Source organism: Elaeis guineensis, chromosome 1 (genome assembly GCF_000442705.2).
Source record: "Elaeis guineensis isolate ETL-2024a chromosome 1, EG11, whole genome shotgun sequence".
In the NCBI taxonomy this organism is placed as follows: domain Eukaryota; kingdom Viridiplantae; phylum Streptophyta; class Magnoliopsida; order Arecales; family Arecaceae; genus Elaeis; species Elaeis guineensis.
This window is the reverse complement of record NC_025993.2, coordinates 22,825,468-22,839,460: the sequence shown is the minus strand read 5'-3', so window position 1 is coordinate 22,839,460 and position 13,993 is coordinate 22,825,468. Positions and strand designations below refer to the sequence as shown.

The 13,993-nt window shown below is 35.0% G+C and overlaps 2 protein-coding genes across 3 annotated transcripts; one reads left to right on the top strand and one right to left on the bottom strand.

Annotated features, from left to right (window-relative positions):
• The first annotated feature begins 669 nt into the window (after positions 1–669).
• LOC105034637 (pyrophosphate-energized vacuolar membrane proton pump) lies at positions 670–3,503 on the top strand. Of its 2 annotated transcripts, none has more exons than XM_073251345.1 (2): positions 670–1,088; positions 3,122–3,503. In XM_073251345.1, the coding sequence occupies exons 1-2, from the start codon at positions 836–838 to the stop codon at positions 3,493–3,495; spliced, it is 627 nt and encodes a 208-aa protein (XP_073107446.1). In that variant the 5' UTR covers positions 670–835; the 3' UTR covers positions 3,496–3,503. The 2 variants fall into 2 exon arrangements, with proteins under 2 accessions (XP_073107446.1, XP_073107447.1); XM_073251346.1 differs by having other exon boundaries at positions 2,062–3,198.
• A 7,972-nt stretch (positions 3,504–11,475) lies between these two features.
• On the bottom strand, positions 11,476–13,562 carry LOC140850891 (uncharacterized). Its single transcript, XM_073252622.1, has one exon. The coding sequence runs from the start codon at positions 13,560–13,562 to the stop codon at positions 11,553–11,555; it is 2,010 nt and encodes a 669-aa protein (XP_073108723.1). The 3' UTR covers positions 11,476–11,552.
• Between the last annotated feature and the right edge of the window lie 431 nt (positions 13,563–13,993).

Here is a 13,993-nt window from a genome sequence, read left to right as displayed (position 1 = left end):
CACGCCACTGACGTGGACCCTTACCCCCAATCAAACCCATCCCCTCCGTCCATTTCATGTCATCTTATTCACTCCACTGCATCCGGACCGTACATTCACCAATACTCTCGACCCAGTGTACTCTCGTCACTCCCGAGCCTTATCCACTCCCCCGCTCCCCTTAGTTCCCGTTAATTCACCAATTAATCATCAGCTAATTATTGTTATCCCCGGTCGATCTAACGGCTAGGATCGCTCCTGCTGCAACAACCTACCAAATTCTCCTCCAGCACAACCGCGCTAAACTGTCCTCAGACATTTTCGCCAATCAAATCAACACACGTGTACTGCGACGTCACGGAGCCATACTCGCGTTAGAATAACGCGATACCCCATCAAGGACGCGCTCTTAAGAGGCAAGCGAGAAGGCGGATCGGCTCTGTGTGCGGCTGGGATAACTGGCCTACAAGGTGGGTCCGCCGTGTATTTTTACGTAGGGGCCCACCATATTAGCCAGTGATAGAGGGCGACAGAGGAGGCCACACAGGGATGCCCACAGGGGATCGGGATTTAATTAAGGAACTCCATAAAAGAGGAAATTGCTAGTGTAATTATAATTCTTCTGTGTTAGTTTTTTTAATTAATAATTAATGGTTAATGACCTCTATATAAGAAGTGCAGTGCGGAGCCATTGTTGAAGTACTCTACAGAGAGAGAGAGAGGGAGAGCCCAAAACCCTCAAAAACCTCGCCTTTTGATCTGTCTTCCACCTTTTCTCGTCCTCTTTTCTTGGAATATAGGACTTCGGTTCGCTACCGCCGTCGGCGTTCGTTCGTTTTTGCTGGCAGATTGAGCAATGGGAGCGGCGATACTGACGGATCTCTTGACGGAGATCCTGATCCCGGTGGCTGCCGTTGTGGGGATTGGGTTCGCCTTGGTACAGTGGGGGCTGGTGTCGAGGGTGAAGCTGTCGCCGGAGAAGCAGGGGCCGCCGGCGGGGAGTAACAACAAGAACGACTACTCAGACTACCTCATCGAGGAGGAGGAGGGGCTCAATGATCACAACATCGTCGTGAAGTGCGCTGACATACAACGCGCCATCTCCGAAGGTGAGCACTTTTGCGGCTTCAGATCCCCAGGTTCTCCTTTGTTAAGGGAAAAAAAATTAATATTGGTGCTTCCGGATTGGGTGGTTTCGGAGTTTGATCTCCCCTTATGGTTTTATCTTTATCTTTATTACTACTACTACTACTACTACTACTATTATTATTGAAGATCTTGTTGCCAGTTGTGGAAAAGTGGGTTTTTTTTTTTCCTAAAAAGATTTTTTGAAATATTCTGAGAACCGGTCCGCAATTTGGCTTAGTTTATTTCTTATTTTATTTGTATTTTATTTGATTCTTGTTGATTCATGTTAAAAGAAATTTAATATGAAGTGGGTGAAGTATACTTTTTATTGACTTAAAGTCGTGTTTCAGTAAGTTCAAGTTGTTATATTTGTCAAAAAATCTATGATTTTTTTGGTTTCATTTCCACTGAAGAATGTTTGCTTTTTATAGTTTAATATTTACAATTCTTGCTTCTTTCACGCTGGGTTTTAGAATAATATTTTCTTGGTGAAGGAAAAAAAAAAAAAAAAGGAAACCTTTTGTCGGGGACCGGATTCATTCCTTCCTTCACACTTGATCCTTTCTTTGTACTTTATTTGGTTTTAGTTGATTCGGTCAGAGTTAGGAAATGGTTCCTTTTTATTAATAATTAGATAACTAAGTTAGTACTTCAATGAATTGTTTCTTGTTCAATTTTTTTCTTCTCTTTTTAGGGATCTGAAGTAAGGGGTATTAATTCTTATTATTATTGTCATTTCCTTTCCGCTTACTTTTGTTTGCTATATCATTAGCTGCTATCATAGCTCTTGTTTTTGTGTGTGTTCTTTTTAATAAAAAAAAAATGCTGCTATCATAGCTCTTGTTTTTGTGTGTGTTCTTTTTAATAAAAAAAAAAAAAAAAGGAAGGATGGGATGTTAATTACAAGATCTATCATGCTCTTTTTTAGATGTCAGAAGCTTGGTTTATCTGCAGGATTTGGTGCAAATTCTGGAGTTCTGGATTCGTCTCTAAATTGATGACACTGATTATACCAATAGTTTTCTCAGGAGCTCCTTGCTCAATAAATATACTAAGAAAGGTTAACTTTGATCTAATAATCTGCTCTCTGATAAAAATCTATTTCCTTTTGTGCCTAAACTGTTGCAAATTGTGGCTTTCTTAATATTTTTCAGAGCAAGGTTTTACGCTGAGAGATCGTTATAGGGATTTTTTTTAGCCTTTCAGCTTTCCTGTCACAGGATGGAAACAATCTTGACTAATCAATGGAATTGACATGGAATTTCATTAGTTTGGTATGCTTATCATCCTTGTTTGGTATTAGCCAAATGACTCTATTCGCCACAAGGAACACAGGCCCATCCAGTCAAAATGTCTGATATCCAATTTCCTGTGGAATCATTATTTTCCCTTTTCTATAGACTTGACCGGGGCTTTCTTGCGATTCAGTTGCAAAGCTTTTTATTCACTAGATACTTATTAGATAAAATTGTATTCCCTAAATTCTTGTACATTCATCTCTATGGGCTACTCTTTGTTTGCATTTTGCATGACTAATGGGTCTAATTGTTGATCCTTATGAAAGACTAAGGGATATTCTTTGGGTAATTGAGCATGTAAAGATTTGTTGTTTTTGATTTTATGAGTTTTAATATGATGATTTTTTTGGTTCAGGTCTGAAACTGAGTCTGAATTGCACGCATTATTATGTTAGCCAATTCATCTTTCTCAATTCTTTCTTTTGCTATAGAAGACATCCATTTTATGAGGAAAAGTTGTAGCTGGTATTGTTTAAATTGCTGATAATATAAGCATTCCCCTGACCCCCCACCCCCTTTTTTGGTTTTTCCCAATCAATGTGGCCTGTGGTCATGTATAACTTATATGCCCAGGTGAAACATTTTAGAAAAACAAAAGATAGCCGCACCTGAGAAATTTTTAATATGCTTTGTTACTATTTGTTTTATGGTAATCAGCAGATGCTTATTTCAGATCCAGATTTTTGATATTCTAATATTTGGGTTCATGTACACAGGAGCCACTTCTTTCCTTTTCACCGAGTATCAGTATGTTGGAATTTTCATGGTTGCTTTTGCAATCCTGGTATTCCTTTTCCTCGGCTCTGTGGAGGGTTTTAGCACTAAGAGCCAGCCCTGCACCTATAGCAAAGACAAATATTGCAAGCCTGCACTTGCAAATCCTATCTTTAGCACTGTGTCCTTCTTGCTTGGTGCAATCACTTCTCTGGTATCTGGTTTTCTTGGAATGAAGATTGCGACATATACAAATGCCAGAACAACTTTGGAAACAAGAAAGGGTGTAGGAAAAGCTTTCATTACTGTATTTAATATTTGCAGTTCTATTTTTTCATTTAAAATTTTGAATGACAAAAATATTCTTCATCTTTGAAAAAATTATGATATCCTATGATTATATTATTACATCTTGCAATTAAATTATAACTTCTTGTATAATAGGAAGTTATAATTTTCTTTCAGAAGTTATAAAGAGAGAAGGATATTTTTACTATTAAAAATTTATAAAATTTTTAAATAACGAAAATATCACTCTATTCTTTATGACATCTTGTAGTCAAATTATGATTTACTGTTATACAGAAAGCTAGAATTTGACTATAGAATGTCATGATATACTACAAAATATCATAATTTTTTTAAAAGAAAAAGAGTATTTTCGTCATTTAAAATTTTAAATGAAAAAGCAGTACTATAAAAATTAAATATGTATTGAAAAATAATGACTATGTGGCCTAGTAAGGTAGGGTGGTGTATTTTTGCTGCACCACATCCGATGCATAAGACTTTCTTATTAAAGATTCATCCCAAACCTAAATTATTGTCCGGCAAAATCTTGGTTACATGGCTCTCCAACAAGTTGGATCTCACCAACCTCAATGTTGATTAACATTTGATTTGAACTAACTTTTATAAAAGATGAGGCAAGGTTGGGTCAAATTATAGATATCATGACAGTTCAAGATGGTATCTTCATCTTCCATGTTGTGACCTAATCCAACCCCAAATTAACAAATGACCAAAATTGATGACTCTTTTGGCTTGACCCTTCCAATATTAATCAACCTAAGTCCTATGGGCATTAGTGTGTGTGAAATTAATTCTGGTTGCCAAAACTAACCTATGATACTATCATATCAGAATGTCATATATGAATTATGGCAATTAATCTAATCATTTTAGGACATCTAGCAAGTCAACTAAGCTTGAGCTCCATGGTAGCACTTTCCTTTTTGGAGCTGAGAGGTCAAAGACTCGGTCTTGAGTAGTATTATTTCTCAAAATATTCAACTTTTCAAAAATTTTTTAAGTAAAAAAAAAAATCATAGATTTGCAAGTACCTTATTCTTCTCCTACAGCAAGACTTCTCTCACTAATCTAAAAAAAGAAAACGAAAAGGAGAAAATAATCTGGCAATCATTAATAAATGGCCCTCTTGTCAAGTTTTAACCAATGTATTATGGTATTAGACTGGAGCCTCACTCAAATCGTTATTGGCCGGTATAAGGTCATCATGATGGTTATGTGCCTCAAACACTAGGATTTCAAAATTTTAATATTTAATAATAATTATAGTCATTCTAACAATATTTTAATGAATAACGATGGGAAAATAACTACATCTTTTCCTTCACTTTCCAAAAATGTATTATTTCTAGATCATGCAACAACTTTTAGAGAAAGCTTTAATATAAAATTTAAACGTTAAAATTTAAATTAGAAGAAAGTACAAGTACATAATGCTAGCATTATTTAAATATAATAGATTGTTATGAATATTAATCATGCATTACCGTAATAGTTATTTTTTTGCACATTATTACATATATAATATAATGGGTGGTGATGGAAACTTTTCTAATAATTGTAACACCATTATTTAAAACCTTGCTCTCTTAAGACATGAAAGATTAATTATAGGCATGGCATGTTAAAATATTATTTACTACTTAAAAATTATTAAGTACTTTCCTTCAATGATCAACAAGGTTGGATTTTGCATGCCACTAAATTTAAAGAAATATGAATTTTTAATTTTAAAGATAAAAGACCAAAAAATAAATAAATAAAGTAAAGTTTGATTAAATGGTTGGTCCATGCATCCCTACATCTAGTTTAAAACATACGACTCTACTAGGCTCTCCACTGGACTATGGAGTCCCAGACATCAAGATCAATGACACAAATTAATCTACTTGTGATCACATCATCTATAGGAGACAGCATGTCTACATTGAGCCAAAGCCATCATATTATGTCTCAATTTCCTCCATTGGAAAAGCTTATAAGAAGCCCATGTTGTGTTTGTAATGGGTTCAAGCAAACCAGATGCAATTATTTGCATCCTTAACTGCATACAGATATTGATTGGCTATCAGGCCCATGGTTGATCTCACCTATGGGTGGAATGTTAGGCTGAACCTAGCCTATGTCTGGGTTTAATTACTGGTCGCACCAAGCAGACTAAGCCTGCTTTAGTTTTGTCGTATCAAAATTTAGTCCAGATATTGAGCCAAATCTATTGGGGCTCTTTGATTCCGCCTAGTATTTATTAATTGGATATTAATTTGGGCTGTTAAGACCAGCCATCATATTATATTTAAATATCCCTAGATACAATACTATTCAATTTCTTATGATAAATATGTTGGATAATGATCTTATTATTTTATAATAATATATGTTTTACTACATAGATAGATATTCATATATTATTAGAATTTCATATTGTGATAGCATATCATAATTCTAATGTTGAAAATTTAATTTAAAAGTAATTGTGCTCTTATATTTATTATATTATGTTTTCTTTCTGTCACCTATTTTATATTACATTTCAAGAATAAATAGAAATAAGAGAAAAAATCACATCCTGCACATTGCTTAGGTAGATTCATGTGGATGCCTATATTTATAACATTATCAAAAGAGTTATTTATTTTGGATGATAAGTAAGGCTCTTATCTAATGTGGTTCACAATAATATAACATTAACAAAAAGCTCATTAGATTATTAAAATATGTTAAATAAAGAACTTTTCATTGGTACCACTAAATTAGTATATAAATTAATGATATTATGAATAGTCATATTTACTGAATGTATATTGATATTTTAATGTATATTGATATTAATAATTTTTTGCATTAATAATGTATCCTACAAATATCTCGTGCAGATCATTATATTATATTAATATTTTATTAGTATATTTCTATTGTATTTTTATATTTGATTTCTATAGTAATATTTGTATAACTGATGGCAAATAAGATGATTAATGAATGCAAAACTAATTAAGATTGAAGGATGATAGAAAAGGTGTTCTAATTCAATATTTGTCAAAATAAGGAGATTTGATCGTGAGTGCTATTGATCCCATGGTTATTGTTTTGTTTTATTCTTTATATATATATATATATATATATATATATATATATATATATATATATATATATATATATATTCAAAAGATGAGAAGGGTATGTGTGGATGGGTGTGACATGGGCCAATATAAGGAGGCATTGGAGCTATTCAGCACATCATTCGAGCATGTACAGTCATCCAATGGTCTTATTAGGTAAATAATTTTTTAATTTTTGAAGTATATATATTTTGTGAAGATGAGAGGGCACACGCGGATGGTTGTGATATAGGTCAGTGCTGAGGTGTGGGGCTGCTAGGGGCATCATGTAAGAAAGTCTAGAATCTTCTAATTATTGGTGAAATTGGGTCAAGATATTTTCTTTTATTTCTAAGCACATATGTTTTTGAAAATGTGAGAGACACGTGGATTGTTGTGATATGGCCAGCGGTGAACTAGGGAAGGTGTGGAAGCGGCTAGGCACATCATACGAGAGACTCTAGAATCATCCCATGGTGAAAGAGGGGTACATGTAAGTGTTTGTAAAATGAGCCTGAGATAAATGCAAGAAAGTGTGGGAAATAGATAAAAGAGGTACACGTGGATAGCTGTGATGTGGCAAATGTGGGAAGGTGCAGGAGCCGCTACGCATATCATGTAAAAGAGTCTAGACTCTTCTAACGGTGAAATTAGATAGGTTTATTTTATTTTATTTTAAAATATATATATGGACTTATTTGATTAGGAGTGAAAATAGTATGAATATTATTTATTATATTCATACTATTTTAGTATTTTTTATGAGATGAAAAGTGATGGTATTTTTTTAGGATGAAATACTGAATGGTGATATCATATTATATTAATATTATTTTAATATTTATATAAATATAATATAATATAATAATATTTATTATATTTTATTATTTACACTAATATATATTTTTATTAATATTAATATAATATTTATATTAATATTATATTATATTTATATCTATATTAATAAATTTATTATATTAAAATAATAATATTGTATTAACATAATATTAATATATATCAGTATTATATTGACACAATAAATTATTATGATCTGATGTTATATTATAATATTAATATTATATTTATATTAATATAAATATAATATTAATATTTATATAAAATTTAGGAGTAAAAATATATGATCAAATATATGGTACATGCAGTATTTTCAGAACCGGACTGGCTAGGACGATCGATCGGATCGGGGATCACTTTTAATTCCGATCCAGAGCTCAGACATGACCCAGTATGGTTTCAACCCGTAAAAAACTATGAAGATCTAGTGAAACAGTCGGCCCGTGATAAACTGACCAGATCATGGGTCGAATAGCATAGCCACTGGGTATTAGGTATAAGGGTATTTCGCTCCGTATATAATTTTCATGTCCTCGACTTTCTATTCGTCGTTGCTGCCCAGAGCCCCAAACTCGTCGATGTTGCCTGCCAAACCAGCGCCGCTGAGTCTCTGCCTCTTTGGGAGTGGGATCTAAAGCCTAAAGGTGCATCCTCACCTAAATGGAAGCGGACGGCAATTTCGACGATGAGGATGCGGATGGCAAGGGCGGACGGGGGGGCTAGGAGGACATCGACGACAGTGAGGAGGGAGAGGAGGTCGTCGAGGGAGTGGGCGAGACGAACAAAGATATGGTCAAGAGGTGTGGGGATGATGGAGGAGGGGGCGAAGGGGGTTAGGAGGCTGAGGAGATGGCGATGAGGAGGGCATCGACGGCGGTGAGGAGGGAGAGGAGGTCATTGGGGGAGTCGGTGGGATGGACGAAGATATGGTCGAGGGGTGTGGGGACGACGGAGGAGGGGGTGAAGGGGGTTAGGTGGTGGAGGAGGCGGCGGAGAGAGAAGGGGAACTCCAAGCGGATGTAGAGGGAGGTGGCGGAGAGGTCACGTAGGGAGGGGGGATGGAGGGCGGCGAAGAGTTTTGGTACTTGGAAACTTGTATCCCAAATCCGAACCACTCTTTTTTATTAATCTCTAGTGGTGCCGTCAGAAGTTTCCGATCTACTGAGATTAAGACTTTATTTTACAACATCTAATATAATATTAATTTTTATTTATTTTATTATAAAAATTATATATAATATTTTGTTATGTCATGTTGATATCACGAATCAATTGATCGGGCCATCCGATTGGCCTATATTTTTTTTTTCGGTTCCAATCCAAAAATATTAGGTACATGTGGAGAGCTGTGATATGGCAAATGTGCAAAGGTACGGAGGTATTAGGTACATCATAAAAAGAGTCTAGACTCTTCCAATGGTGAAATTAAGTAAGGTTTTTTTTTTTAATTTTAAAGTATATATATTTACAAGATTAAAGGGGGCATTGTGTTTGGTTGTAATATGAACCAGTTGTGAATATGCAAAGCTATGGAAGCTGCTAGAGGTACTATAAGTACCATCATTGGCTAAAATTATTAAGTTCTATCCCCCCATAATCCAAAAAAGATAAGAATTATCTTGCCAAATAGATTTGAGTGTCACTAACTTAAAAGAAATATGAATTTTAATTTTAAAGATAAATGAGCAAAAAAAAAATAGAGGATAGACAAAATAGCCAAGTCTAATCAAATGGTTGGTCGATGCATCCCAACATCTAACCTTTTAAGACATGCAACTCTACTAGATTCTCCAAAATTGTGGTTCCTAGATCGGCACCTTATCTATTGGGCTGTGGAATCCTAAACATTAAGTTACATGATGCAAATTAATCTACTGATGATCTCATCATCTAAGACAGTATATTATCATTGGGCCAAAGTCAGCCTATTACATCAATTCCCTCCTCAGGAAATTTGATGACCAATAAGAAGCCCATATTGTGTTCGGGATACATTTAAAGGATCAGTTGGCCACTTGCATCTTTAACTGCCTAGTGATGTCGGTCGGCCAAGTGCACCTGAGGGTTTTATTTTTAATTCTTATTTTCTCTTTACATTTACTTTGGATTGGATGAATGCATTAGGCTCAAATAAGACTGTTGCTCTTATGATTAATTTGGCTCATGATGGTAAATACTATGTTGGAGAGAATCTTAGTGTGCTCCTTGGCAGCCAACATAAGCTTCTATGACTATGCAAGTCAATTTTTCTCATGTTATCACTAGAATTGAAATTGAATATTGATGATGAGCAGAGGCATGGAGCTACATTTTCTTCTTCTTCAAATTCCCTTCAAGCTTTTACTCATTCATACTCTATCAGATGCCTTTGAGCTCAACAAATCAAAAATTTGAAGAGAGTCTACTCTTGTGGAAAGACTCTGGATTTTCTTGGTTGGCTGCCCCATTTAAACCTGTGAGATAATGCCACCCATAGCCTCTTTCTCCCCCCCTCCACGACCCCATGCCTCTTACACCTTTTCTTCGTTGCCTTCTCTATCTTGACATACCTCTCTTTATCTTCTACGCCCCCGCTTGGATTGAGCTCGCTCTCTTACTCTCTGACACCGTCTTTACTTTTCCATCTCCTACTTTCTTTCTCTTGCATATGGTAAACTTTCTTCTCTATTTGTTTCTCTCTAAAATTTATTTGATCTAGTCATTTCTCTTCTCCAACAACGTTTTTATGTTTAAGTCAACTCTTGGCTCTTTTCTTCCTTAATTAGGAGAAGCAGCTAGGGGCTCTTTTATAAAAACAGAAGAGGAGGATGGAACAGAAGAGGAGGATGGAAGTCCTGAAGATTTGCTTATAGAATTATTAGCATTTTTATTTGAATTAATTATCCTATTACGTATGTTGCAATAGAATGCTATATGTTTAAAAAAATCCATATTGATAGGTAAAGGTTAATGTTTTGTATATCTATTGTAAGCAACTTTTCATGCATAGTTGATCAAATTTTCTAACTAAACAAAATTAATTAAGATCTTATTGTATTTGATTAGGGAAAAATATAGAGGCTCATATTTCGGTACTAGAGTAATTTGTAACAGTTGCCTTCTTTCAAGGATGCCATCTAATGATGCTCTTACAAATTTGAGCCCTGAATTTAATGCCTTATGATTCTAGCTAATTAAGTAGTTGTTTGTATTACCAAGGACTGTGATGTGCAACGATATTTTCTTGGTGAAATGATCTTTTTCAATTACTCTTCGGATGAAACAAGTACTTTCCTCATTATAACATTGTATAAAGGCATTTATATATTGTATTAGAAAATTAATGATTGAATATTCATCATGACTCTTATTGAAACCATCATCTTTACTTGCTTAGTTTCAAATATATAGTTGGTAAATGAAAGCGAAATTGATTTTGAAATTCAATTTAATTGGTTATTTCTTAGAAATTCCAAGACTAAGAAATAAATATTATGCTTGACTTATCTTATATAAAGTAATGAGTTTTAAATATTGATTAAGCATATAATTTTTTTAGCTGTACATGTTAGTCTAATTTATCAAGATGGAAATATATCAAGAAAACCTTTTTGATTGGTTTATCATCATAGAAATATATTTGAAAGCTTATGAGTATTTGGAAATATAATAATATATGTATGGCTAAAAATTGATTTTGGTGTTGGTGTGGAAAAAATATTGGATCTTACTTTCTACTTTGACAACAATTCAGACCCCATTGGCAGAGGTGGTCGCTAGTGAAGCATGTGTTCAGCAACGAGTTTCTTTGGGATATCTATTCTATGGCTAAATATGATTTTGTCTCACATCATTGGGCTAGATTTGGTTCCAATCCTAATCATGGGCCTCATCATGGCCTTACATAGTCACAAGGACTAAGAGAGGAATTATATTTTTTGATTTTTATAAAATTGCTTTCTTGCTTTGAATTTTTATATTAAAAACTATCTTTTGCACTTCAATTTGAAAGGAATAGTATGTGACCAATGGGAAATGAGTTAATTTTTGATTGGGCTGCAAAAAAATAAAAACTATATCAAGCTCGATTGCATCAAAGATTTCAAATTACTGGATTGAACAGAAGCTTGATTTGCTTTATTACAAAGTGCCAAAAGAAAGGGCTTCTGAAATGCATAAGATATTGTTTATCTCACTTGCGATTCCGCTGCACGCAAGTCTGCTTGTGTGCTGCCATTAAGATCCTTGGAGTCAAGGAATCCACAAAATCATCCAAAATACTATGAATGTGCTGCCCAGTGTGATGACACAGCAAAAAAGCAATACAACCCCAAAAGCCAGTCACGAATGAAGCTGCAAGTATTGCAAAGAAGATGATATCATCTTCCACATTGCTATTATCTTGGTTTTCTTCTACTTCAACAGTTGGATTTGAGTCAGGAGTGCAGGTCTGCTCCAGTGGCGGCCCATGTAATCCAATATTACCCTCGTAGCTACTCACATCAAATGTGGCAAATTGGCCTTTAAAATCCAGTGTACATCCGGATAAGTTATTATAAGCAACTAAGAAGACCTCCAAGAAATGTAGTTGAGCCAATTGCCAGGGTATCACACCACTCAACTGATTGTGTGATATATCCAAGCTCTCAATCTGATTGAGTTTTGAGAAAGTTTCAGGAATTGGACCTGTTAGCTGATTGTGTGATAGATTCAATTGTACAAGCTCATGCAGATTTCCAATTTCTGGCGGGATGTTTCCTGTCAACTTGTTTACTGACAAATCCATTGCGGACATCTGAAGCAAATGATCTGTTGCGTAGGCATATAAGTTGCCCTTTGTGATGAGGTCTACCAATATTATCGCATATAAGTAAACCACCACACCCATACCGTAAAAAATGTCAGGGAAACCTAATACTGCTGAATTAGGTTTTCTGAAGTGCATTTTGCCAAAGCAAGAGGGTATTGATCCTGAAAGATTGTTTTGCGAAAGGTCCAGAACATGTAAAGACTGCAGCTTGCATAACTCAATTGGTATTGGGCCTTCAAGTGAATTTCCACTGAGAAGAAGAATCTCCAAAGACATATGATCTTCTATCTGTCTTGGCAGTTTACCTGAAAGCTGGTTATTGCTGACATCCAATGCTGCAAGGTATGAATTATTGAAATAACCACTTGGAATTGTGCCTGTTATAGCATTCCCAGCAAAGTCGAGAAGCGTCGGTCCGGATGATTGGAAGCAACGAGGTAATGACCCGGAGAGGATATTACTTGATAAGTCTAACATGTAAAGATTTGTCAAATTACATATATGATGTGGTACTTGACCATGAAAATGATTTCCTGCGAGATCAAGGATCGTCAGAAAAGAAACATTTCCTATACTCTCCGGAATTATACCCGATAATTGATTATTGTGGACATCCAATACAACTAATTGCTGTTGCTGTGACATCCAATACAATGTTCCAGTAAAATTGTTTCCATCCAGAAAAATAGCGGTACCAAGCAGCTTGCCGTGCAAGTTGTTGTTGGAAAGCTTCAAGATCCACAGTTCAGTGCAATCAATCATCAGGCTTTTTGGTACTTCACCGGATAAATTATTATTGGACAAATCCAAGTATCGCAAATTACTCATGTTACCCAATGATGAAGGGATATTTCCAGTTAGATGATTGGAGGATAAATTCAGGGCCGTCATATTTGGAAATATCATGCCGATGTCTGTAGGAATCGATCCATTGAGAAAATTCATAGAGAGATCAACTATGGACATGACTGCATTCGGATGATTCAGGAACTGCAATGCACCCGTTATTGAGGTATTTCTCAAGTAGAGATATGTTAGTCTGGTAAGATTTTTGAACAACCAGTTGGGAAAATTTCCTTTCAAGTTATTGTGAGAAAGATCAAGACCTTCTAACTTGTATTGGGAAGCAAGAAAAGCTGGTCTTGCAAGGGGGTTCACATCAAGGTTACAATGTGATAAGATGAGGAACCGTAGCTGAAAGGACGGAACAAACTTTCCACCATCCAGATGTATAAATAATTCCTCATTGTTTGACAAGTCGATAATTTCCAGCTTTGAAAGATTAGCTAAGGAGGAAAATGAGAAATGCCCATCAAATAGGTTGGAAGAAAGATCTAGATACTTAAGTGAAACAAGACCTGCAAAGATGTGTGCTGGAATATTACCCTTCATCAGGTTATTAGAAAGATACAAACTTTGAAGAGAAACTAGTTTCTTTAGAGATAAAGGAAGACTTCCATTGAGTTGGTTGTCAGAGAGATCCAACTCACGTAGGTTCTGCAGTCCACTAAGCGCTGCAAAAAAAGGAAGAAAATAAAAAAAATAATTTTTTTTGCTCCATAATATGAATAAGGTTAGAAAACTTGTGACCCACTACTTGTCTACTCACAATTTTTTGACTTCGATGAGTCAACTTGGTAACTCAGGTCAATCCTGGATGCTAAATAAATACCATAAAGGAAATACAAAAATAGAATAAATTCAAAAAAAGGTGAAAGCTACCCAGTATTCAAGGGAAGTAACATTTAAAAATATGATGAAACGTTATTCATTTAAATTTTATATGCTTCTAGATAACTGACTAAATATAGAGCACGTGATGT